This window comes from Piliocolobus tephrosceles, chromosome 6 (assembly GCF_002776525.5).
Source record: "Piliocolobus tephrosceles isolate RC106 chromosome 6, ASM277652v3, whole genome shotgun sequence".
Lineage (NCBI taxonomy): Eukaryota > Metazoa > Chordata > Mammalia > Primates > Cercopithecidae > Piliocolobus > Piliocolobus tephrosceles.
The window spans coordinates 24,974,453-25,000,517 of record NC_045439.1 but is presented as its reverse complement, the minus strand read 5'-3'; the positions used below and the strand labels follow the sequence as shown (position 1 = coordinate 25,000,517).

The window sequence follows — 26,065 nt, the reverse complement described above, 5'->3', positions numbered from 1 at the left end:
CTTTTGTGAAGGGATTGGGCAACTCAGGAGAACCCATGTGAGGATCAAACGGTTGGTTGTGTCTGAATCTCTTTTTTTTTTTTTTTGAGACAGATTCTTGCTGTTACCCAGGCTGGAGTGCAGTGGCGCGATCTTGGCTCACTGCAACCTCCACTTCCTGGGTTCAAGCCATTCTCCTGCCTCAGCCTCCCAAGTAGCTGAGATTACAGGCGTGCACCACCATGTCCAGCTAATTTTTGTATTTTTAGTAGAGAGGGGATTTCACCATGTTGGCCAGGATGGTCTCGAACTCCTGACCTCGTAATCCACCTGCCTCCGTCTCCCAAACTGCTGGGATTACAGGCGTGAGCCACCACACCTGGCCTTGGACCTTTCCCTTATGCATCTATCTGATCTGTCATAATGGCCTGCACTGAAATGGTGACTCACAATTAAAAAGCCCCTTTAAGGAGTGGCAATAGGTCAGATGAGATGGAGTTTCATTTCTCTGTAGTAAAGTTTGGGTTTCATCTCTGTTCATGGGTTTCTCCTGTTTAACTGCTCTAAGGCACAAATGTGCTCTCTTAACTTACTGTACTGTGTTGAGACTCAACAGATTCTTTGGTTTAGCTAACGTGAGAACACAAAACAACAGTCTAGTTATGAGGCTTTAATTAATTTTCAGTCTCAAATGAGTGATGAAATACAGATACCAATTACACAAACTTAAGGCTTCAATCACTTTTTCCTCCTTCTGAAATAAAAAAGGCCCAGTGTGGGTGCTTTTACCTGCAGCACATAATTCAGCTAGGGTCCAAAGATGGCTACAGGGAAAATACCCTGCTCTTCTCAGCTCTCGCAGTCCTGGAAGTACATTTCCATGCACTGAAAGATGTAAGACGGGCTGGGTATGGTGCTCACACCTGTAATCCCAGCACTTTGGGAGGCTGAGGTGGGAGGATTGCTTGAGCCCAGGAGTTTGAGACCAGCCTGGGAAACATAGGAAGACCGTTTCTACAAAAAATAAAAAAAATAGCTGGCCGTAGTGGCACACGGCACACCCTAGTAGTCCCAGCTATGCAGGAGGCTGGGGTGGGAGAATTTCTTGAGCCCAGGAGTTTTGAGGCTGCAGTGGGCTCTAATTGAGCCACTGCACTCAGCGTGGACAACAGAGTGAGACCCTGTCTCAAAAGAAAAAAAAAAGAAAAGAGGTTTAAGATGCTACCAGCCACAGAACATTGTCCAAATGGTAGGTAAAAGAAAATACATGTACAGGTTGGAGAAATTCAAGTAAATTCTTCTTTTAGTACTTAAGGGGAACAAAATCAGCCAGAAGGCTCCCCAACTCCTCACCACCATGCACTCACACGCACGCACAGCCAGCGTTAGTCTCTACTCACTTCAGGACATTGCATTTAGAACAAAAAAAGTTCAATTAATCAAATTTTCCTAAGAAAAGCATCTACGGGCACAGCCACGGAGGAAGGGTGAGGAAACGCAGGTGTGCAAACTCTTGAAACCCACAGCTGTGCTTTCACATCCTGAAATAAATCTGTTTCCAAGAACAGAGGTTTCTGTTGCCCACATTTAAATCTTGAATCGAGTAAAACTCAATGACATACTCATTTTTGAAGTTAGAATCCTTACATGGGATACCTGAATCTCTTATCTCCCAAGACTTATGAGACATTCTTTCCAAGTCTGAGAGGTGAATTAATGAGGTTATACCGGGCGGTAGAGAGGGGGCAAAGGGAAACCGGATTGAGCAGCAACAAATTATATGAACATTCCAAATTCAGTTAACCACATTCCACTCACACGAGAAAAAATTGTGCAGTTTTTAAGACATGGGATTTAATATACAATTCAGCATTAACGTTGTTATGTTTCAAAGAAATTAACCCAGATAAAAAGAATTTGGCCTCTAGGGAAAATCAGAGTTCTACTCAAATTATAATACCAATAATAAACTACTAGGGTGGTGAATTTTCAGGATCTAATGAAAAGCTTGTTCAATTTGATGGCAAAGTAGTGGCAAGACATGAGAAGGAATGTACAAAGCCCATTACAAAGCAGTACCTCCTTTTGAACTGATAGGTTCTAATGCTTTTTCTTGTTCATAGAAAAATACCCAAAAAGTAAAAAATTTCCTTTTTTTTCATAGTTCTACTACAGAAATTCTTTTTTTTTTACTTGCATCTAATTTGTGTATCTGCTGTAACTTAATGTAAACATACTTCTAAGCTGGTATAACCAACCTAAATTAGCATCATAAAGGAAGTTAGGAAAGAGGCTGTAGCTCATCAAGTTGCAGCCAGTGAATATGGAGGGGACTTGTCAGAAAGAGGCCAAGTGGTGAACAGGTATTGCCCCAGGTTGGATGGTCACCTGCTGGTGTTAAGGTTCCGACATCCGACTTCCCCTACAACTTTTAGGTCAGTCAAGGTCATCTGGGGTCACTGACTGTGCTCCCACAAGTAAAATTTGAGATCTGACATCTCAGTTGCCACAATTTGCATCGTGCAGGCTTTCTATCCAAGATCTAATGCTTCTAAGCTGGAACATTTTACCTCAGTTACCTCTTTGGGTTGCCTGCTGGGAAGCTGGGGGCCAAATTTGTAGCCCACTTCCAGTTGCATTTTGGGTACATGTTCACTCTTGATTTCATATTTTTTCATTTCTCCTTTACTCAGAGCATGTTTAGTCTAAATAGATGTTATTGTGTTGTACGTGTCTCTTAAAAATTTCCTGCCACAAGGTAATGCATAAACAAACTTTAGATAAATTATATTATCATCAGGCTAGAGTGAATCACGCTTACTATATATCACAGGCCGCTTCAGGGCAAAGATGATCGGAGATTGAAAAGAAAATCACATTTCTTAGCAAATTCATGCTCTCCCTAGGGCAATATTGGACTTGTAAAAATCTGAATTTCAGGAGTTTAAAATGAAACATGAATTCAAATTGCCCCAAATGAATGTTTTCAGAAGCTTTTGAATTTCCAAAAAACATTTAAAAATTGAATCATTCAGCTTAAAAAAAGTCTGTCTGGAAAGATGCCTGGTTGTGGTATATTACAGCATACAGGATAACCAGAGGTGGAATCTTTATTTCACAAGTTTCAAGATACAGTACAAAACGAATCTGTACATCTCTCTATTAACAGGATGTTTGTTTAACAATTATATTACACTTCACCAACCTTTATACTGCATTTCATTAAATACAAAATACATTTACAAAAAGTGTCTACCATGGTGTTCCTTCACAATGCCAGCTTAAGGTCTTTTAAAACTTCCTTTTCTACATATTTATAGTGGTTATATCTTGATTATATCAACATTATGAGTTTTATGAGTTTATTTTTTAATCAAAGAGAATAGTGTCAGCCTGTTTCTCAGACCAAATAGGAAAAACAGCATGTGAGATGATTCCCTGCACATAACCAAGGAATCCTTTTCATGCACACATTGGACTTTTACTTGTGCCAACAGTCACTTTAACATACAAATCATCTTTCCTTGGGATCGTTTTAAATTTTCTTGAAATACCAAGTGGGTGGAGAAATGTAGCTTCTTTTCAATGAATACCACAAATTTAAAATCCAGATCGTGCCTCAGGCATTCAGGAGTGTTATATTTTCATTTATATTTGAGAGCGATGACCGATGAAAAATATTGGCATGAAAATAGAAATTTTCTTTTGTTCTAATCATTTCTTATATACTTCTAGTCATAATAATGTGTAATATATATACATATGAGATTCACTTTCAAAACAAATATTAGCTGTCACTGAAACAAATATAACCCTGCTTGTCTTGGCAGGTAAAGGGGCTGTTTCCATGACACATCTTGTTTTGAAATGTGCATGTTAAATGTTAGTCCGAACCTCTGTAAAGGAAGTTTTTGCATATGTAGTTAAGACATTAATGCACATGCTACACACATAAAGAATTGTGTTTTTCATTTATAGGCCTGCATGCATACTTCCAAAACACTGAAAAATGAACATGAGGATAAAAGAAGGGAGAGAAAGACAAAGCAAAAAAAAAAAAAAAAAAAATCCTATATATATATTAATGAAATACTTAAGTTTCCTGGACGCATCAATGGCTCTTTAAATAAATCATCAGATCATCACCAGATCACTGGCAGGGGTTTCCAAAACTTCCCAATAGTACAGAGACAAAATGGCTTAGTGGTAAGACTCTCACATGTCAGGTAAAAATTAACCTAATATACAGAAAAGTAGCAAATCCTTAAGAGTATCAAGATTAATAATTTATAAATTAATCTGAGTTAAGTGCTAAATAATAAATTTTGAAAAGAAGTCATCTTTGATTTAGTTTTTTTTTTTGTCATTGACTACTAATAAAAAATAAGCCTCACCTAGAAAACAGAAACTGAAACTTCAAACAGAGAGAGAGAGGAAAAAAAAAAAACCTGCCAATGCTACCTCTGTAAAATAAAATAGAAGCAAAATGAATAGTTTCAAGACAGTCGGCTAACCAACAAACCAAATGCACAAGAGAATACTAAACAGGGTATTACTGTCATCACGTTCCAAGGCAGGAAGACAGACTACAAAAGGTCTTAGGAGAGATGGGCTACCATGGACAAATGAAGCCACACTCTATCTGTTAAGTCTAAATTCTAACATTAAAACTCCTGAATCCTGAGTTAGTTTAATGTCACTGACATTAACTAGCTTTAGTTACTGTCATTTTATTCAAATGGATGCCATTTGATTAGGTAAGTATTGAGCATTATTTTAGGAGAAAAACCAAACCCAACTCCTATTTGCTTAGGTACCATGTCCCATGAACAAAAAAGAAGAAAAGAGCAAAGTATTTTTGAGACAGTCTTTAAGTGAAGCCACAAGAACTAAGTTATTTGAAAGATACCATTCACAAACTGCTGGCAGCAAATGACCCAGGGTAAAACAAAGTGGAAACAAGCCAAGAAAAGGAAATTCAGAACATTAACAATAAAAAAAGGCAAGTGGTAAACTAGTAAGAAGTGGGTTATTATATGAAGAACAAGACTGCACTTTCCCATCCAGCCTTAGGTGGCACACACTGTTTCAAGAAATGTTTTCTCAAAGCATGTACTCAATGGAGGAAAGGAAAGTTAGATATAAAAATCTTGCTAAAAGAAAAATAAGGGTGGACAGCAGAAAAAAAAAGTGAAAGTTGGTAGTCATCTTGGGTGGTTTTTCAACTTTTAAATAAATTATAACAGTTCCTTCTAAAGGAAGTGTGGCTGCTACCATGGATTACGCTTATTTTGAAGCGGGGAGAAGGGCAGTGGTGGAGACACCAAAGTACTGTACCAACTGAACTCAAACCTCTACGTGTAAGAGACCAAACAAGTCTTAGTATTTACAAGAGCTGCCTAAAGCAACATTACACTTAGCGGGGGTAAATTTCCTACCTTTCACAGATATGCTTTCATACATATGGTTCTCTTGGTGACCAACTCTTTGAATTTGGAAGCAATTATCTGGGAGGAAAGTTTTGCTTACCAGGTTTCCCATAATTCTCTAAACACAAAAAAGGCATACAACTTCACATTTAAAAGCCTTCATGTTCATTATAGACTAGTTAAATCTAGTTCTAACTACTACCCCAACTTCAAAAATCAAAGCAGTACACCTCTACAAGCAATAAACTTTTCAAGTTTTCTGGCAGATGAGGGATTCTGGGAAAAAAGCATGAAGGTCAGTATAAACAGACTGACATCAGTAGGCATAGAAAACCCGCTCAGATACAAATGCAGTCTCAGACAAGATACAGGCTGGTGAACACCACCATCTGACAATAAAATGAAATACAAATTCAGTTTAAGCTTTAATTCCTTCACGTGTGTGATTATGTGAAGCTCTTCAGTTTCTTTCCCCATACTATTTAACCAGACAATCCTGAAAATCAAGTAGCCTTGATTTTCCTAATGTTAGTAGTGAGAAAATGGTGACTAAGATAGCTAAGCAGTGGCTGGCTTTCTAGTATAATATAAAACTATCAGAAATAAAAAGATACCTGAATAGTACAGAACAATATAGACAGGTGTTGGCTTTCATCAACCACTGAGTTTAATCCATCTTTGATTCTCTGAGTTTTAGTATTATAATAGTAGTCACTGTAAGCCATACCCTGGCAATGATATTTCATATTTAAAGAATTCAGGAAGGTGATGTGTTCTTTGTGCAAAAAGAAATGCCAAGTAAAATAAATCCTGGGAACAAATGCTTCAACTTTAGGAAAAGTGTGTCTGTGTCTGTGATTGTGGTACCCCAACCAGAGTTCGTTTTGTTTTCTAATTTCTCCCACTTAGTCCATCCTCTGGCTTCTGGATCAAGGCTCTGTATATTCAAAACAAACAAGCAAATTACAGAGTAGGTGGGGCAAATTCTCGGCAAGGAGTCAGTTCACAAGGCTTTGCATATGTATATTCCATTCCAAAGAAGTAAAGCTCACAAAAAGCTCCTTAAACAAGGCCTTTCAGTCTTTGAAGGAGAGGAGTATGGTATACCGTATGACAATCACCAATAAGAAACCGCCCAACCTTCCCTTTTAAAATAACGAATATGCTGAATAAATCTAATTGCATGTGGACTGATAAGAGTTTCTCAGTTGTTGAAGTTTCCAAAAACTTAAAAGGCAAGTTCTATTTTCAGACTTTCGAACACATTTAAATTTGCAACTAACTGGGTTTTCCTTTTTACACTGATCAGTTTTTAGTGTCGATGCACAATACCTTAAAGATGGTTGACATTAAGAACTTATGCACACTGAAATAATGACCAAAAGGATCCAAGAAAGATAGCTGGATACAGTAGATGTTACTTTGAGTGTCTCACATATGTTTCCAGAAAAGAAAAAAGAAAGCCACTGAGAGTTGTTATTCCATATGGCACTGAAACAAACATTCAGCTTAGTTTAGGTAAGAGTTACTTATCCCTGAAAATAAAGGCATCAGATTCTAAGCAGCTTTAGGAGTTCAATGCTTCCTCGTGCCGTGCCTCTTCCGGGAGGTGACCGCTGATCCAAGGTCAAATGCAAGTGTGTTCCCAGCAGACAACTTTCTTTGCTGTCACTGATCAAGGCTGGACCCAGTGGCTGTTACTGTGGTGGCTGCTGCTCTGGTGGCGCCTCCTGCTGGGGTGGAGCTGGCCGTGGCCCTGGAGGCCTGGGTGCAGGCATGTCTTGGTGCTGCCTTTGTCTATAAGCTATGACTGTTCCCAACAGCAGCGCAATGATAGTCATGAGGTAAAGGTCCCACTCAGGTCCCAAAAGCTGGTCCATATCAAGTTGGGTGAACATATCCCGAATCTTAATGAAAATAATATAGAAACCATTATTATCACTAAAATGTCAGGCAAGGAATTGGGAAAGTTACATCACCAGAGGTAAGTACAGAAATTCAAATAATTGATTTCAAAAATGTTTTGCAATGTGTGTGTGTGTATGTTTACAAGGGTTTTGAAAGCCTTCAACTGAAGCTCAAAATAATGTGTCTGAGGAATTAAGCTATTAATGTATAACAGCTGACATTTAATATAAAATGTTTGACAGTGTTCTTTCCACCAGTAATCCAATACACTAATTTTAACCATTTTTCACAGAAAATATTTGAAAACAAACAAACACTGGGGCCAGGCACAGGGGCTCACGCCTTGTAATCCCAGCACTTTGGGAGGCTGAGGTGAGTGTATCACTTGAGGCCAGGAGCTCGAGACCAGCCTGGCCAACATGGCGAAATCCCGTTTCTACTAAAAATCAAAAAATTAACCAGACATAGTGGCGGGCGTCTGTAATCCCAGCTATTTGGGAGGCTGAGGCACAAGAAATGCTTGAGCACAGGAGGTGGAGGTTGCAATGAGCTGAGATTGTGCCATTGCACTCCAGCCTGGGCAACAGAACGAGACTCTGTCTCAAAAAAAAAAAAAAAAAAAAGAAAAAAAGAAAAAAAGAAAAAAAAAAACAGTGGCGAGCCAAGGGGAGAAATTAGTATCTTGGCACAGCGAATCTACTGGCAGTGACAGCACACCAGCTGGAAAGCTCTGTTCATGACAGTGGGGCCACTTCACTGTCTCCATGTAATTGAAAATAGCAGGAATTCAAACATTTAATAGCTGAATAAATAATGCTTCTCAATTAGGATTTAACTAAAACACAAAATATTTAACATCTGAATTGCAACCTGAAAGTTATATCCTTAGGCTATGGTATTTTAATTGTTTTAATATCACTTATTTCTGACACTTTCTGACTTCTATTATACTTACCCATTAAGGGATAGTAAATATGGGGTATAATTTTTAAAATAAAATTACATTTGAAGTATCTCTATAACACATTTGTAGGTACAGGTGCTAAATTTTTCTGGAAAAAAATGACAAGAAACCACTAATTGTGTTCTCTGGGAAGAATCTGGGATGGGAGATTTGTGGTCTTCTGTACTGTCTGACTTTCTTACGATCGTTACTTATTAGTCTTGTACTCTCTTTTTCTTCTTAGTTGGAATAGCCAGGTGGTAGGATTATGGGGCATTTTTACTGTCTTCTTTATACTTCTGTATTACCACAAATAGCAAAGATATAATATACCCAGTACAGCATATTGTAAGATGAAGTCCTAGACCATAACCAACAGTGAGTAATAAAAACTGGGAGAGAGAAGGGTCTCCAATGGTACTGAGAGAGAAAGAGGCTGCCACATGATTGGCTTTTTAATGAAAGGAACAAAGATTGTTTCAATTGGCAGTGGTTACAGCACACCTGACTCATGTTACCATGCAATGAATGTATAAGCGACTGGGAGGCCAGAGTCCCACAGGACCAGTGCTCTGGAGCCCTATCTGTGGAGGACTTCAGGTGCATGGACTAGACAAGTCCATTTCTTTTCACTGATGCTGGAGCAGCATGGACTACATTTATACCTGTGACAGACATGAGGGAAAGCCCGTTCTTGAATCTAATACTGAAAGCCATTAACAAAAGGGTGAAACATCACCCTTTTCTGGTCCTGAGGAAACTTCTCTTGTCCTGAATAAGTCTATGTTAGAAACAAGGGCTCTGAACATCTTAGGGCTTTCAGAGTGAAATGCTGCACCAGTTAATCCATTCTAGGAACTACAGTACTAGAAACAAAATATAAAGCTGGCAGAACCCAAGAGTACCTACATATCAGTACTGCCAACTAAAGTTGGTAATTTTGAAGAAAATGGGTAACCCACTTTCTATATAGGTTCTCCCGTTAGCCTATTTAAATAATTTACGCTACTTTTAGAGAAGAAAATTCAGGTGGTGTTTTCAACTTAATGTTTCACTATCAGAAGAATCTGAAGTACAACAACCTGGGCAGGTTCTCAGGTTTTCCTTTTTTTTTTTCTTTTTCTTTTAAAGGGACTGGTTTGAGTCACTGCCAGGCGGTCATCTGATTTAATGTTTACTGAATTAAATACTGTTTCAAACTGCCGTTAGTCTGTTTTCCCTAAACCAGAAAACATCTGCCTCCATGAAAAATGCTTTAGCGTTAGGAAGTGTCAAACGCTATCTAAAAACTGCAGTAGCTGCTTTGTGTCTGCATTTATCCCTTCCCTGATAAGGTACTCTGGTACCTGAGCCCAGGGGAAGAAGGGAACACACCTGATACCTGCCCGACACACTTCCCTGTGCTTCTCAACTTTTGAAAAGCAAACCTCCAGGACAGATATTCCATGATTTATATTTTAATGAAAAGAGGCATGGACCACTTACGTTTGTTTCCCGTATGTACTGCAAGAAATAGACAACGCCCAATTTGCAGAGGGCTAGGAAGACTGGAACTTGTGCATCTGGGCTGGCTTCAGCTGCCATGTCATAAAAACGTTTTGCAAGGTGAATATCCTATAATATAGGTAGAAACAAAAATGCATTTTCTTGTCAAAATAAGTAAAAATATTTAGTGAACATATTAGACAAATTTATTTTACCTTTGAGATATTTTATTTTATTTCATTTTATTTCATTTCATTTCATTTCATTTCATTTTATTTTATTTTAATTTTATTTTATTTTTTGAGACGGAGTCTCGCTCTGTCCCCCAGGCTGGAGTGCAGTGGCCAGATCTCAGCTCACTGCAAGCTCTGCCTCCCGGGTTCACGCCATTCTCCTGCCTCAGCCTCCCGAGTGGCTAGGACTACATGCGCCCACCACCACGCCCGGCTAATTTTTTGTATTTTTTAGTAGAGACGAGGTTTCACCGTGTTAGCCAGGATGGTCTTGATCTCCTGACCTCGTGATCCACCCATCTCGGCCTCCCAAAGTGCTGGGATTACAGGCTTGAGCCACCGCGCCCAGCCAAGGTTTTCATTTTAAAATGAGTTTCCCAGGCCGGGCGTGGTGGCTCACGCCTGTAATCCCAGCACTTTGGGAGGCCGAGGCAGGCGGATCACAAGGTCAGGAGATGGAGACCACGGTGAAACCCCGTCCTCTATTAAAAATACAAAAAGTTAGCCGGGCGTGGTGGCGGGTGCCTGTAGTCCCAGCTACTTGGGAGGCTGAGGCAGGAGAATGGCGGGAACCCGGGAGGCAGAGCTTGCAGTGAGCTGAGATCGCGCCACTGCACTCCAGCCTGGTGGACAGAGCAAGAGTCCGTCTCAAAAAAAAAAAAAATAATAAAAAAATAAAATGAGTTTCCCTCACCTAAAGAAAAATGCCAAGCTTTACTTGGGTAAAATTCGTTTAATTATCTAACTGCTTAATATTGAAAAACTTAATTAAAAAACTCATTTTCCCCCAACATAACATCTCATTTGCTGTGTAGATATGCTGGATACAGCCATGTATCTATGCATTAGCACTGTTAACCTAGAGATTTCCAAGGGCGACCTCTGAAACTCACACTAATTTTTTGCTACTGAAAACTTCAATCAGTGTTAGCAACGTCTGGTTTCAGTTTGGGACAGTGATCTTCAAAGTGGGGTAGAGACATTCAAGATTTTACAACAGAGGCCAGGCATGATGGCTCATTCCTGTAATCCTAACACTTTGGAAGGGCAAGGCAGGAGGATCACTTGAGGCCAGGAGTTCAAGACCAACCTGGGCAATATAGTGAAACTGTCTCTACAAAAAAAATAAGCCAAATTAGCTGGGTGTGGTGGCGCCTGCCTGTAGTCCTAGCTACTTGGGAGGCTGAGATGGGAGGATCACTTGAACCCAGGAGGCGGAGGTTGCAGTGAGCTGATAACGGTGCCACTGAACTCCAGCCTGGGTGACAGAGTGAGACCCTGTCTCCAAAAAAAGAAAAACATTTTACAAGAGGTACTGGCATGGACATGTTAAGGGACTCTGTTCTGCAGCTTCCATATGTGCTTTTTCCTGAAAGGGATCTGCTGAGAATAGGCCTGTGTGCACAGCAACGTTTCTCTGCAAAAAGGAAGGCACAGCCCTTATCTACCTCACTCTTTCCTCAAGTGCATTGCCTTGGGGTCTAAAAACCTCAGGGGCTACCACCAGAAGAGATACCTTGAAATACTGGTTCTGGAGAAGGCTCCTTTATTGACTAATTATAAACCCTTAGTAGGGGATCTTGTGTTTCTGAACCTGTGTTAGATCTTTCTGTAAAGGGTGAAACCAGTCATTCTTAATTTTGGCCCAGGCTGGAGTGTTCTGAATTCAGACATGTAATAGAATGGGATGGTGGGACTTTTCACTTAAAAATCTCATTTCTACTCCCTATTATCAAAGAATACCAAACTCTTAAAGAATTCCATGAGACATGAGGAAGAAAGGTTAAAGACCAAAAATGACTCCCCCTGCCAACATATTTAAATACAAGCAGTTATTTTCACCTATTCCTTATTCTTGTCCTTAGGGTGTGTCATTATTTAAAAAGAAGAACATCTTCAAATAATGGTAACTGTATGGTTAGTGTCTGAGTTTTTCGAAAAATATAACTCAAATGGTTTTTTGGACTGCTGTATTTTTCAAGATCATGGATCAAACTTCATGTGATTCATACATTGGATGATTCACTGGGGTAATTAAATAGATTCACTAATGTGTAATTAAAACTTAACCAAATAATATGATTTTTTTCAATTACAGTCAATCCTCATATTTAATATTTTCCTAACTATATTAAATGGGGGATTGTTTTTAGTAGCATGAATATTTTAAACCTCAAAAGAAAAAAATACAAAAGGTGATCACAATGTCTTATAAAAAAAAGTAATGGGACCGGGTGCGGTGGCTCACGCCTGTAATCCCAGCACTTTGGGAGGTCGAGGCAGGCGGCTCATGAGGTCAGGAGTTCGAGACCAGCCTGGCCAAGATGGTGAAACCCCATCTCTACTAAAAATACAAAAATTAGCTGGGCGTGATGGCAGGGGCCTATAATCCCAGCTATTTGGGAGACTGAGGCAGGAGAATAGCTTGAACCCAGGAGGCGGAGGTTGCAGTGAGCCAAGATCGTGCCACTGCACTCCAGCCTGGGTGACGGAGTAAGACTCCATTTCAAAAAAAAAAAAAAAAAGTAATGGAGTTACTGATTTTTATACATGATTATTTATTCTCAAAAGCTAAACAAAAGTTCCCTCCCCCTACTCTTATCAAAGGAATACTATGCCTTTTATCATATTCTTTATTCACAAGAATTTCTATTATTAGTTAGACGTTGTACTACAAATTAAAAGAGCACATTAATTTTCTTGTTTTATAACCTATTATAAAAACAGATTAGTTATATCATTTTAATCTTGACTACAGTCAGTAAATTATTACTAGATGTACTCCATGAAAGCCATAACTTACATGTGATCTTTATATTAGTCATGTTAAACTTCACTTCATTTAAAAATAAAGTCAGCTGGGTGCAGTGGCTCATACCTGCAATCCCAGCACTTTTGGAGGCCAAGGTGCTTGAGTCCCCAGGGGTTTGAGAAAAGCCTAAGCAACACAGTGGTACCCCATCTCCATTTAAAAAAAAAAAAGACAAAAACCCGTCAGCCTTTCTGATAGAAGCTAAGTCTAATTTGGGACACTGGATGACTGGGTTTGATGACTACATTAAGTGGCAGAGATCTTCCAGAAGTTGAATGTACTGAGTTTGCTGCTCCTAAGCCTTGACTGAACTATATGTAAGTATCTAATTTTAGTAATATTCTAAATATTAAGGTACGTTTAAAATGTAAACATTTACATACTTTAATTAAAATAAAACATCCAAATGTGAACAAAGCAGCAGCATTTTGTCAAGAAAATACTGCATTAGCAAAAAATGAACTTAACTTTCCCTCAATCCTTAAGCAGAGTTAGGTCAACAAAGGGACTCTAAGTGACACAGGAAGGAGTATAATTAACAGCCCATTTCATAAGTCTTGGTAAAGCCTTTTGTACTCTTCCTAGAAAATGAGGAAAGTGAAAGGCTCCAGTGTCAGGGAACGCATGTTTTCACAAGTCTCTGGTTTCCAATTCTTTGCTTTCAACACAACTGAAGAGGGACCTATCAAGTGGTCAGGGGATTGATCATTAAAAATAATTTCTAATGACAAGTGACTCTGATTTTTGGTATCTAAATCTTAAGGCAGTTTGAAGAATTAAGTGACCACGCTATAGTGAAACTCTTCCCATTTTTCATATACATATTTATATGAATGACATTCTAGTGATACATTTTAAAAAATGAAAAATAGAATTAATGCTAAATCAACTCAATTTTTAACAAATACTTCATTTATCTCATTAAAAGATGCATTTTCAATTAACGATACAAAAAGCAAAGTTTTATCAAAACGTATTTTGTAGATTTGACCAACAATGTATTAACTGACCAACTGTGACTAGTAATATCTCATGAATTTTTCTTAACACTTAGATCACTGGTAAAAAAAATTCAAAATCAATTTATACACTTGTTTGTTTCAGATAAGTATGCTAGAGTAATCAATAAAAGACCTAAGCATTAAAAACAATACATTAGTATTACATTCTACAGAAGTCGTGGTAGAAAGCATAAATTTAGGGGAACAAGAAAAGACATAACTTTCAATTAAAAAACTTGCTTGTATATTTCGAAAACATTAATAATGGTGGGTGGGTATATATTATTGTTATTTAGAGTCTACTGGATATTTTAAGGGTAACTAATTCTATTTAAAAATGTTAATGATTAAAATAGCTAGAATTTAGACCTTTTGAAACTTAAGAAAAAACTGAAATGCCAACTTAAAAATGTACAAGGGGATCTGTAGTTTTTCCAGTTTCTTTTGAGGGCACACAGGCAAAACCTTAAGTCATGAGTCCAGAGAATGTCAGACTTCATTAGGAAAGTATAAGAATCAGAAATAAATTTATCAGAATACATTTAATACATGTCAAAATAATTTGAAAAGAATAGAATTTGGCTGCAGACGGACAGATAGTTTCTCAAACAAGTAGTTATCAGCAGAGGCAGCACTGCACTTCCATTTTCATGAGTCTGTCTTCAGCTTAATCCCTAAATAAAACGGCGTGGATAGTAGTATCTGTGGGTGCTGGAGTATGAGAGATGGAAGGGCAGACTTCTGAAATATTACAAATCAGGCCCATAATTTAGTGGCCTGAAATCCAACTGAATGTCAAGGAAAGTCTATTTTCTATTCAAATGCAAGTGTTTCCCCCAATCACAATGATATGATTCAAACATGTTTGGAAGCCACACTCACCTGTTTAATGCCCAGTCCTTTCTCATGCATGTATCCCAGATTAAACATAGCTTGTGCACTGTGCTGCTGCTCAGAAGCCAGACGGTAATGAATAAATGCAGTTTCATAATCGACATCGGTGCCAAATCCATAGAAATGGTAGTCTCCGAGTTTAATTCTAGCCACAGTATAGCCTTAAACAAAAGTTAAATGCAGAACTGCCAATAAATAAAGTATGTATAAAACAGACCAAACTTTTTTCTCCTCCTGTTAACATGCTTACATAAAACAAATAATTTTAATTCGTAGTACACAAACTTTGTAACAAATCCTTTCAGCCAAGTTATAAAGTCCAGTAAAAATTTAAACTAGAAGTGTAGCTCTTCTGCAGAAGGCTTTGGAATAGACAGAGGTAAAACCAAGTTGGTGTGTGTGTTGGGGGACAGGTTTAATATCCCTAATTCAAAAATCTGAAATCTGAAATGCTCCAAAACCTGAAACTTGACATTCAAAGGTCATGCTCATAAGGAAACGCTCACTGGAGCATTTCAGATTTCAGATTAAGGATGCTCAAAAAATATGTATGCGCAAATATTCCCAATACACACACACAAATACAAAAACATCCGAAATCTGAAACACTCTGGTCCTAAGTATTTCAGATAAGAGATACTCAACCTGTACTCCCTTCTTTCACAAACACTCCTATGTAAATGATCAGGCTCTACTTTATCATGTCACTTACATTTTAAAATAGTCCAGACTGACCATTTAGGCTTGGAGAAAGAACAAGCAGAGAATGTTGAGAGGAACATGTTCAAAAGAAATATTCAAAAGAAAAAGAGGAAAAAGTCTCTTAGGTTTCAGACTAATGTTCTATCATATATTCTATTTCATTCCCATTTCATACAAACTAGAAACCAAACTAGAAACCAAAGAGTGAATCATAGCTTGATGGAAATGTGTTGTACAAAGACTTTACAACCCAATTTAGAAACTCTGGCTCTGAGAAACTTCTATATTAAGAATAAATATGAATAACATGCAAACAAATTAAGTCACAGTATCTCTGCTTAATTAATTATTTTTGTTTTGAGATAGAGTCTCGTTCTGTCACCCATGCTGGAGTGCAGTGGTGTGATCTTGGCTCACTGTAACCTCTGTCTCCCAGGTTCAAGTGATTCTCCTGCCTCAGCCTCCTGAGTAGCTGGGATTAGAGACGCCTGCTACCATGCCGGGCTAATTTTTTTGCTTTTTTAATAGAGTTGGGGTTTCACTATGCTGGCTAGGCTGGTTTCAAACTCCTGACCTCAAGTGATCCTTCTGCCTTGGCCTCCCAAAGTGCTAGGCTTACAGGCGTGAGCCACCGTGCCCGGCTTCTGCTTAATTTAAAGGTGATGAATGACATGGTTTAATATTCTCATGGGAGATAAACAACACAGGGAGGTCCCTGGGTGAAAAACTCTTATCCTAGAATTAATCACTCACCTTGAGAGGCGGCCCTGTTCCAATGTAGCAAAGCTCTAGGATAAGTTTCATTCTCACCTACAATGGTTGCTTCTCCTACAGGAAAAGAAACGAAATACAAATCAGGCATTTAAGAAAAGGCACTAGACTTAATTTTCATTTGCAAAGTAGGGAGGACAGGTGAAGCATAAGTTAAAGAAGAATTAGGATATAAGAATTAAAACAAATGCTGAAATTAGACAATTACTGAACTAAAATAGTGAGTTCAAAGCAATCACCGGATGCAAGAGCGCACTACTTTGTGGAACATGTTTTATCTATAGAACCAATCATGAGACTATTGAGCCACTTTTCTACACAGTGTTGGGAAAATGGCGTTTTTGTATCCACTGTATTTTGAAAAATGTATTTATGCAAAGGGCTTAATTTTCAAATGAATGTCAAATCCATTTCTACAGTCAACTCTGGTTATAAAACTAATTTTGATGGCTAAAGTAAAATATTAATAACTTAAGCATGTGTGTTCAGTTCCAGTTATAATAATAAAGAATGTTTCCTAGTAGCTTTGCTTTTTGAACAGATTAAACAGTTCACTGGTGTGAACTCGTGCATTTTAAACCTAAGGCAGGACTAAAATGAACCTTACTCTGATCAAGAATGAAGGCTGCATTGCTTTGTGCCACTTCATAGCCCTGTTCAGCCAGGAGGAGGTACTGGATCACTGCAGCATTGTAATCACCATCTTTATAGCTGTTATAGGCAGTCATAAGCCTTTCAGACCAACGGCCTCGTTCACATACATTCTTAAACAACTGTGTGAGGTGGGGGAAAAAAAAAATCAGTAAAAGAAAATAAGAACGATATGCCAGAAAATCACTTACGCACTTTGGCTACAGATAACTATTAAGCTTGCTCTTTCAATTTCTGGCAGCTTTCTTGAATAGACAGAAAAGTTTGAGATACTTATTTAAAGTTTTCACTTACTCTTTAGAAGTCAACGGGTTTATTAAAAAAAACAGTACACAATTCTTGTACTACAAAAATTACCATTTACTCTGCCCAGGTACTGTTCTAATGGTTTATGTGTATTATGATTCTTAATCCTCCCGTGAGGTTCATGAGGGACCACCCTATGACATAAGTCCTGTTAACAGCCCCATTTGACAAGTGAGTGAACTAAAGTACGGAGATTTAGAAACTTTGCTAAGCATTTATCAATGTCACTCTAAAGTGCCAGGTCTAAGAAACAGCTAAGAGGAAAATTTCCAATTAGAAGATATTAGCATTCCTTTTTGGAACATTCATTCAACTTTTTCTTTCTTTCCTTTTTTTTTTTTTTTTTTTTAAAGTGATAGGCTCTTTCTATGTTGTCCAGGTTGGTCTCGAACTCCTGGGCTCAAGCCATCATCCACCTTAACCTCCTAAGTAGCTGGGACTACAGGCACGTACCACTGTGCCCAGCTCACATTTTTTTTTGATGCTGATTATTATCAGATACTGTCTTAGGTGCGAGAGATACTGCAGACACCAATGTCTCCCCTTATACAGCTGATTCTAATAGGGAGAGACTGTAATAAGTAAGTATAATAATTACACACTGACCCCTCAGTCTTCCCTCAGTATATCAAAGCTAGGTAGGCTGAGTCTAGAACTATGTAAGAAAACATACCAAGAAAACCAGAATTAAAAGCACAGACTTTCCTGCTGGGCAAATCAACTCCCTACACACAAGCTGGTAGAAAAGACCTTTACCTCCACTGCAGTGTGACATGATCGCATCACACCGGTGCCACTGGCATGCATCTGAGCTAGGTTGTAGAAGGCCAAGATATGGCCTCCCTGAGAAGCTAAATTAAAATACTTCAAGGCCTGTTTATAATCTCTCTTGACTCCAATGCCGTCTGTAAGAAAAAAAAATCACACAAGATAATAGACTTAAGATTTAGTTAAGCATCAGAGGAGGCTTATATATGAGGAATAAAACTCTAATGAAAGAATTCTTACTGAGTAAATATGTGAATCTAATACAAATTAGCATACTGATACAGATTAATATAATTTACAATGAAAAACATAAGATGTATAAATCATTGAACTGGCAGAACATTTAACCAGCCAGAATTTGATAACACCCATTTCCATATCATAATGCCATCCAGAGGAAAACAGCTTAATTTAGATCTTGGTGTATCCACCATTAATTCCAATGTTACTTACTATAGTACATGGAACCAAGCTGCAGTTGCCCATCCACCCAGCCTTGTTCAGCAGCTTTCTGGAAATACTTCAGGGCTAGATCATAATTCTGTAGAAAAAGATGTCATATGATGAGAACACTCAAAAGGCTGACATACTCAAAAGTTAAGAGATTTATTAAAAAAAGGAACAAAGCATATAAAAAATATTCCCGAAGAGCCATTAAAAAGACCACTTTCTAATTCTTATAATAGATACTAATATACAATAAGTCATAGGGGGATTAATATTTAAGGCAGTGAAGAAGAGCAAGTAAGAGTTTTTGTGAAACAATTTGTATGCTGCTCTCAGAAAGCATAAACACTAGTAGAACACCAGAACAGGAATTAAGAAACAGTCAATCTTCTCTGCTAACCAATTAATCCTTTTTAAACCTCAATTTTCCTAAAATTAAAAAAGGAAAATTCCCTCCTTATTCTTTTATTCCCTGTGTACCTTACCAAACACTACATTATTATTGTACTTCAAAGGTCATATGTATCCAAGGAGAAAAGTTAAAATAAAGGTTACTACTGAATTTTAGTGTCCTAGAATGACTACAAGGCCTCAAAATGAGAACACATTACTGTCTTTTGTGTTAGAGAATACCTATAGATATTAAAAACCTAGCTCTTAAACCTAGCTCTTAGTTTCAGCCTCAAATCAAAAGGACATATTACTTGGAAAGATCATATAGAGAAGGAAACAGCAATATGAATCCAGGGACATCCAATACGAGGAGGCTGCACCAAAGGATGAGATGCAATGGCCAAGGAAACCCAGACACAGACAGAACACCAGGGAAGGGAGAGGTCAAGTGAGGGAGAACCAAAAAATGTCAATTGGACTGACATTTAGGAGGTTACTGGTGATCTGTACAGAGAGTATAGTTCCATGAAGCAGAAGTTCGATTGCTAAGAACTCAAGAGTGAATGGCAGCCGCTTAGTTTGACTCTGAGTGAAGGGCTTGGAGAAGAGAGGTGGTAGCTAGAAGGGGCAAAGGGCAGAACAGAAAGCTTTCCTCCTCCTAAATGGAAGGCAGTCACGCATTTTGTCAGGCTTGAGTGAAAAAGTAGGCAAGGAGATAAAGTCCTGAGAAATGGTTAGAGCAGGTCAGGTAGAGAGCAGAGATGGAAGAACAAGAAACAGCTCCACACCTCTGGGAGAAAGTGCCAGACACAGGGCTGTTCTAAGAGAGTTGAGAGGGTGTCTGTCGGGTGTGGAGTGGTAGTGAGACAAACTCAGACAACAGGAAGAGGTTCAGCTTTGCTTACAACGGAACAGCCCCACCTGGCTGACTGGAAGGTAATTAAGGAACACGTCCCTACCTCTCCAGCCGACTGATTATTAAAGTCAGAAGGTCAGACTGAACACTTACAACTTGAACTCCTCTCCCGTAGAGGTAGGCCATTCCGAGCCCACTCTGTCCAACTGGGTTGCCCTGCAAACCACAGAAATCAGACAAAAGAGTGAAAAGAATTCATTCAAAAATAGGCAAGAATAAATAACTGCAAAACAAATCATTTATAAGCATATTCAAAAACATGTCTTAAGGTACTTTTCAGTTCAAAACAAAATTTCTTCTCATTAGACTAAATATAATATTGACTTTTAGACATTTGGGGGCTTTGAGTAATTTGCTGAAAAAGAGTTAAGAGTAAATTCATTTCGAATTCAATTTTGGTGACTTACTTTATGACCATCTGTACCATGAATTTATGACACAAAGCATGACTAATGTATTTCATCAAAATGAAAAGCAGGTCACATTTTTGCAGTTTTTCATTGGTAATATCCCACCCCAATAAAGAGGGAAGGTATCATGGAACATCTTGTAATAAGAGCATAATCATGTAATAATAGCAATGCTGCTATCAGGTGACAAAAATATATACTTAGGATTATTGGAGTGTCATAGAGCAAAGAGAATCACTGTTTTGGGACTAGAAAGAAAAAAAATCTAGAATTTGCCTAAACTTAGAGGGACAGAAGACATCTTTAAAAAGACTGTCACAGCATTCCTTCGTAAAGCATTCAAGTGATATCTGGAACCACAGTAACATGTATAATAGTTGACAGAGAGGTAAGTGTACATACTGAAGACATACAAAATTTTAGGTATTCATATGCAGTTTTCTGAGCCAAAGAAAGCCTAAATTATGTACTATGATTATCAAAAGTACTCTATTATATAAGCTTTTCAATTTCATGTTGCAATACAAATAGGGTAGATTATATAACTTCAAGTTCCATTACTAAAAATCAGTCTTTCCCTGATTAGGAAACTTCTCAGTGAAACTTAACAATTAAAAATCAACAATATGGTCCCTAAGAAAATTGCTTTTTATCAGGAGGGCTTTGTCTAATTAACACATTCGCATGAATCATACTTAATAAGCAGTTTCAATAATGTATAGTGTGAGTTGGCTACGATTAACCCTTTAATATAACAAATTTATTTATTAAAATATTAGTAATATGGTACACATTTCAGTACACTGAGACAAAGCCTTACCATGTCAGCAGCTTTCTTAAAGTAGTGGAGAGCTGTCTCATTGCTCTGAGGTACAATGTCACTTCCTTCCGAATACATCTAGAAAACAGATCCCAACTTCAGTAAGAGCTGTAACCCTTTCTCCAATTACATTTTTCTCCTTTCTCATCTCCTTTTGGGTTTTGTTAGATCTCATGAAATCTTTCCAAAAAATTTAGAATTCCCCACAGGATATTTTAGAATTAAAATCAAAGGCTGGGTACAGTGGCTTATGCCTGTAATCCCAGCACTTTGGGAGGCCAAGGTGGGCAGATCACCTGAGGTCAGGAGTTCGAGACCAGCCTGGCATATGGCAAAACCCCGTCTCTACTAAAAATACAAAAATTAGCCAGGCGTGGTGGCACGCGCCTGTAATCTCAGCTACGTGGGAGGCTGAGGCAGCAAAATCGCTTGAGGCAAGGAGGCTGCGGCTGCAGAGAACTGAGAACTCGTCACTGTCCTCCAGACTGGGCCACAAAACATGACGTCACCTCAAAAAAAAAAAAAAAAAAAAGAATTAAAAGTAAACTCTTAAAAGCAAACATTTTAATAATTATATATTTTGATGCCATCTCAAATTTATGCCTTATTTGTAAACATGAATACATAAAATCAGCTCATATATTAGTCTCAGAAGAAATATTTAAGCCCAGCATAAATCATTTTTCTCACTCTATTCCAGGGCAGTCAAATGGTTAGTAAGTTGCTTAGGATCAGATCAGTGATTCAACAAGGAAAGGGGGAGCTGCTTGCAGCATTCATTCTTCTTTCTCCTCTACCACTACTTTCCCCAGGATAAGATCACAAGTGGGTCTTAAGTTCAGGAAACGAAGTAACTAAAAGGTTTATTTGAAAAGGGTTTAAACACTAAACAATTAGAGTATCAGGTATGGAGAATGATAAAGGGCCAAGAGAAAGAAAAACAGAATGGTCAAGACCGCCTTTATTCACATACATGTTAAAGAAACAATACATTTAAAAAATAGTTTTTAAAGACAGTGACAGTAATTGAGAGCAAGAACCAAAAGAGGAATGAAAGGTTCTTAAATGCTTAACAAAAACAGATGGGAAATACCAAGTTCCATGCTATGGAACAGCTGGAATATTTAAATGTAGTTACCACACCCCAATTACTAGTATGATCATGAGGCAAATCATGATGAAATTTCCCTGTTGTAAAAACCTTTGTGATATATTCCATCTAAACTTCCTTACTTCAGGATTTACTTAGAAGTGAAAATACCCATTGATTTATAGTATGTTTCAAAATAATGAAAAAGTTTTGAGATTCTTCCATGACATATGTAATTTATTTATAAAGTTTCTACACTTAAATGTTCTGTTCCCTTGATTGAGAACATAGCTACAATGAGAAGAGGTGGGTCATGGCTACCACATTTAAGACAATTAAAAGCTCTGCAGATAAATTTCAACAAACTCTAATTTCCTCTATTCAGTATGGAAGGAAATAGGTAACTGTGAGAGTCTTGGCAAAAAACTGCACAGCATCAAGAATACGTTCCTCATTATTGCATACAATACATAAAAAGTAGCAGCTCAGTGAGAGTTAATTTCAATGGAGAATTAACATAATGATGAGCAAACAGTATGGTTTTTTTTTTTTTTTTTTTTGAGATGGAGTCTCACTCTGTTACTCAGGCTGGAGTGCAGTGGTGCGGTCTCGGCTCACTGCAAGCTCCACCTCCTGAGTTCACGCCATTCTCCTGCCTTAGCCTCCCGAGTAGCTGGGACTACAGGCACCCGCCACCATGCCTGGCTAATTTTTTGTATTTTGAGTAGAGACAGGGTTTCACCGTGTTAGCCAGAATGGTCTTGATCTCCTGACCTTGTGATCCACCCACCTCGGCCTACCAAAGTGCTGAGATTACAGGTGTGAGCCACCGCACCCAGTCACAAACACTGTTATATTTAAGTTGCCTAAGACAATGCCTTAGAACAGCACTTTAAGATATAATAGTCATGCACTAGAAATTTTATTTCCAATTTATTTTTGGTAAATTGTAGATCCTGAACATAATACATGCTAATTATGCAAACACCTCTTGCTATTACATAAAACATTCACAGGATGTACAGTACCTTTCCCAAAAAGGCCATGGCATGTGAATTGCCAGCATTTGCTGCTAAATTGAAGTAATCAAATGCTCTCTGTGAGAAAAGAATTTATCAAAATAATTAGTTTTTAACAGAATCTGCTTTTGACTTTCAGCCAAAATAATTATTTCAGGAACATTTAAAAAATCTTGTTATATATTACAGTGCTTTAAAAACAAGAATAGCCAGTCACGAATATTTTGAAAGAGAAATCAGAACATCTAGAAGTTTATTTTACCAAATAACTGTACCATTTATCATTAAGTCACTGCATAATTATAGATACAAAGAAATTTCTTATGTCACCTAAACTTAAGGTCCAAGAAGGCTCCTGTTATTTTTAGGCAAAATGAACATCAGCCTGCTTAAAAGACATTTAAGAGAAGCTTGACTTCTTTGGTCTATTTCTCTAATGATAACCTGGGAGAAAGGAAAATCTAAGAAGTCTTTTCAAGACATGGAGCATATTTTCTTTTTTTTTTTTTTTTTTTGAGACGGAGTCTCGCTCTGTCGCCCAGGCTGGAGTGCAGTGGCCGGATCTCAGCTCACTACAAGCTCCGCCTCCCGGGTTCACGCCATTCTCCTGCCTCAGCCTCCCGAGTAGCTGGGACCACAGACGCCCGCCACCTCGCCCGGCTAATTTTTTGTATTTTTTAGTAGAGACGGGGTTTCACCGTGTTAGCCAGGATGGTCTCGATCTCCTGACCTCATGATCCGCCCGCCTCGGCCTCCCAAAGTGCTGGGATTACAGGCTTGAGCCACCGCGCCCGGCCTGGAGCATATTTTCATTGTTCTCTAAAGGAATACAATTTCCTCTTGTACTGTTTAGAGAAAAATTCTTGACCCTACTTAAACATCACTTAAGTAAACACACTAGCATCACAGAAATTCATTATCACCACTCTCAACTGTATTGCCGCCCATTTTTTTTAAGGACCTTGTACCACTGGTTATTCCTCTTCTTTTCGTTGCTGACTTAACTTCTCCCTCTTTTGGAACCAGTTCCCCCTCAACCACATTCTATAATCTCATTATCAAAAAATAAAACTTAGCAGGGTGTGGTGGCTCTCACCTGTAAACCCTGCACTTTGGGAGGCCAAGACAGGCGAATCACTTGAGGTCAGAAGTTTAAGACCAGCCTGGCCAACACGGTGAAACCCCATCTCTACTAAAAACACAAAAATTAGCCTGACATTTGCACCTGTATTCCCAGCTACTTGGGAGGCTGAGGTGGGACAATCACTTGAACCAGGAGGTGGAGGCTGCAGTGAGCCAAGATTGTGCCACTGCACTTCAGCTTGGGTGACAAAGCGAGACCCTGTCTTAAAATAAATAAATAAATGAATAAATAAAATAAAAAACAAAACTCAAACCAAAACATACAAGATATGTATCTCCTTTAGACCCCCAATTTCTCTCTAATGATGACTGTTCTGTTAGCTACTTTCCTTCACAGCCAAGCTTCTTGAATAAATAGTGACATGCACTTCAATTCATTCTGCCATCTAGTCTTAATTGGCTTCCGTACACTACATCAAAAAGACAGCTCGTCAAGACCACTGATGACCTTTATATTGCCAATCTAAATTTCAGCTCACCTTACACCTTTCTCTGCAACATTTGGCAGAGTCCATCATGGCTTCCTTCTCGACAGACTCTTAGCTTGGCTTACAAGATGTCACATTCTCCTGGTTTCCATCCTAACTCTACCTGTACCACCTAAGTCTCCTTTGCTGGTTATTTTTCTATCAGTTGACTTCTGAACATTAAAGTTCAGGGGTTGGTTACAACTTGAAAGCTCATTTGTGATGGATGTTTAAATGACACAAGTTTGATACTGGCATTGATTCAGCAAGAAATATATTGAGAACATCATTTCCTGCTATAACTGAGGTGCAAAGCCCTAGCAACAGGGTAGTTACCTGATGATTCTGTTCTACTCCACGTCCTCCGTGCAGATGCAGTTGTCCCAGACCAACCTGAAAATGATCACAAACAAGGCAAAAGTAAGTGGTAGCATCTGGCACACAATTAAAATAAAACCAACAAGAAATGATTTGGTCATAAAATGGTTTCTGTTCAGGACTCAAAATACTAAAAGATTTAGTCTTAACTCCTGAAAATGCTATTCTACTTTAACCTAAAAATTCTGAAAAGTAAAAACGTACACTTGTAATTGCAAAGTACCATTTGCGGCCAGGTGCTGTGGGTCACACCTGTAACCTCGACACTTTGGGAGGTCAAGGGTGAATCACTTGAGCCCAGGAGTTCAAGAACAACCTGGGCATCATCGCAAAATCCTGTCTCTACAAAAAAATAAAAAAATTAGCCGGGCGTGGTAGCATACGCCGGTAGTCCCCGCTACTTGAAAGCCTGAGGTGGGAGGATCACCTGAGCCTGGAGAGGTCGAGGCTGCAGTGAGCTGTGTTGTGCCACTGCACTCCAGCCTGGGTGACAGAGAGACGTTTTCTCAAATAAAAAACAGGCTAGGCACAATGGCTCATGCTTGTAATCCCAGCACTTTGGGAGGCCAAGGCGGGTGGACTCTCTAAGGTCAGGAGTTCAAGATCAGCCTGGCTAACATGGTGAAACCCCGTCTTTACTAAAAATGCAAAAATTAGCTGGGCGTGGTGGTGGATGTCTGTAATCCCAAATACTTGGGAGGCTGAGGCAGGAGAATTGCTTGAACCTGGGAGGCAGAGGTTAAGGTGAGCCAAGATCATGCCACTGCACTCCATCCTAGGCGACAGAGTAAGACTTCGTCTCAAAAAACAAACAAATGAACAAACAAAACAAAAACCAAAACCACAAAGTATCCTGCTAAAGTGGAGGTGAAATCAAGGCATTTTCACATAAATTAAAACTGAATTTGTCCCCAGTGAACCTGCTCTAAAGGAAATACAAATGGGTGCTCTTCAGAAAGAAGGAAAATTACTAGAAGCTGGGAGATACAGTAAGAAATAAGAGCTGGCCAGGTGTGGTGGCTCATGCCTATAATCCCAGCACTCTGGGAGGCTGAGGTGGGCAGGATCACTTAGGCCAGGAGTTCAAGATCAGCCTGGCC

General features: G+C 38.6%; 1 protein-coding gene across 1 annotated transcript in view; it reads right to left on the bottom strand.

Annotated features, from left to right (window-relative positions):
* Positions 1-3,071: 3,071 nt before the first annotated feature.
* Positions 3,072-26,065, bottom strand: part of SEL1L (SEL1L adaptor subunit of ERAD E3 ubiquitin ligase) — a 70,203-nt gene continuing 47,209 nt past the window's right edge. The window contains exons 11-21 of the mRNA XM_023205379.2: positions 24,924-24,980; positions 22,987-23,055; positions 20,869-20,946; positions 19,732-19,794; positions 18,336-18,423; positions 17,871-18,019; positions 16,765-16,930; positions 16,140-16,214; positions 14,673-14,845; positions 9,745-9,873; positions 3,072-7,315 (exon numbers count right to left, since the gene is read on the bottom strand). Of these exons, the coding sequence (XP_023061147.2) occupies positions 7,106-7,315; positions 9,745-9,873; positions 14,673-14,845; positions 16,140-16,214; positions 16,765-16,930; positions 17,871-18,019; positions 18,336-18,423; positions 19,732-19,794; positions 20,869-20,946; positions 22,987-23,055; positions 24,924-24,980 (1,257 nt within the window). The 3' untranslated portion in view covers positions 3,072-7,105. The remainder of the gene's footprint in view (positions 7,316-9,744; positions 9,874-14,672; positions 14,846-16,139; positions 16,215-16,764; positions 16,931-17,870; positions 18,020-18,335; positions 18,424-19,731; positions 19,795-20,868; positions 20,947-22,986; positions 23,056-24,923; positions 24,981-26,065) is intronic.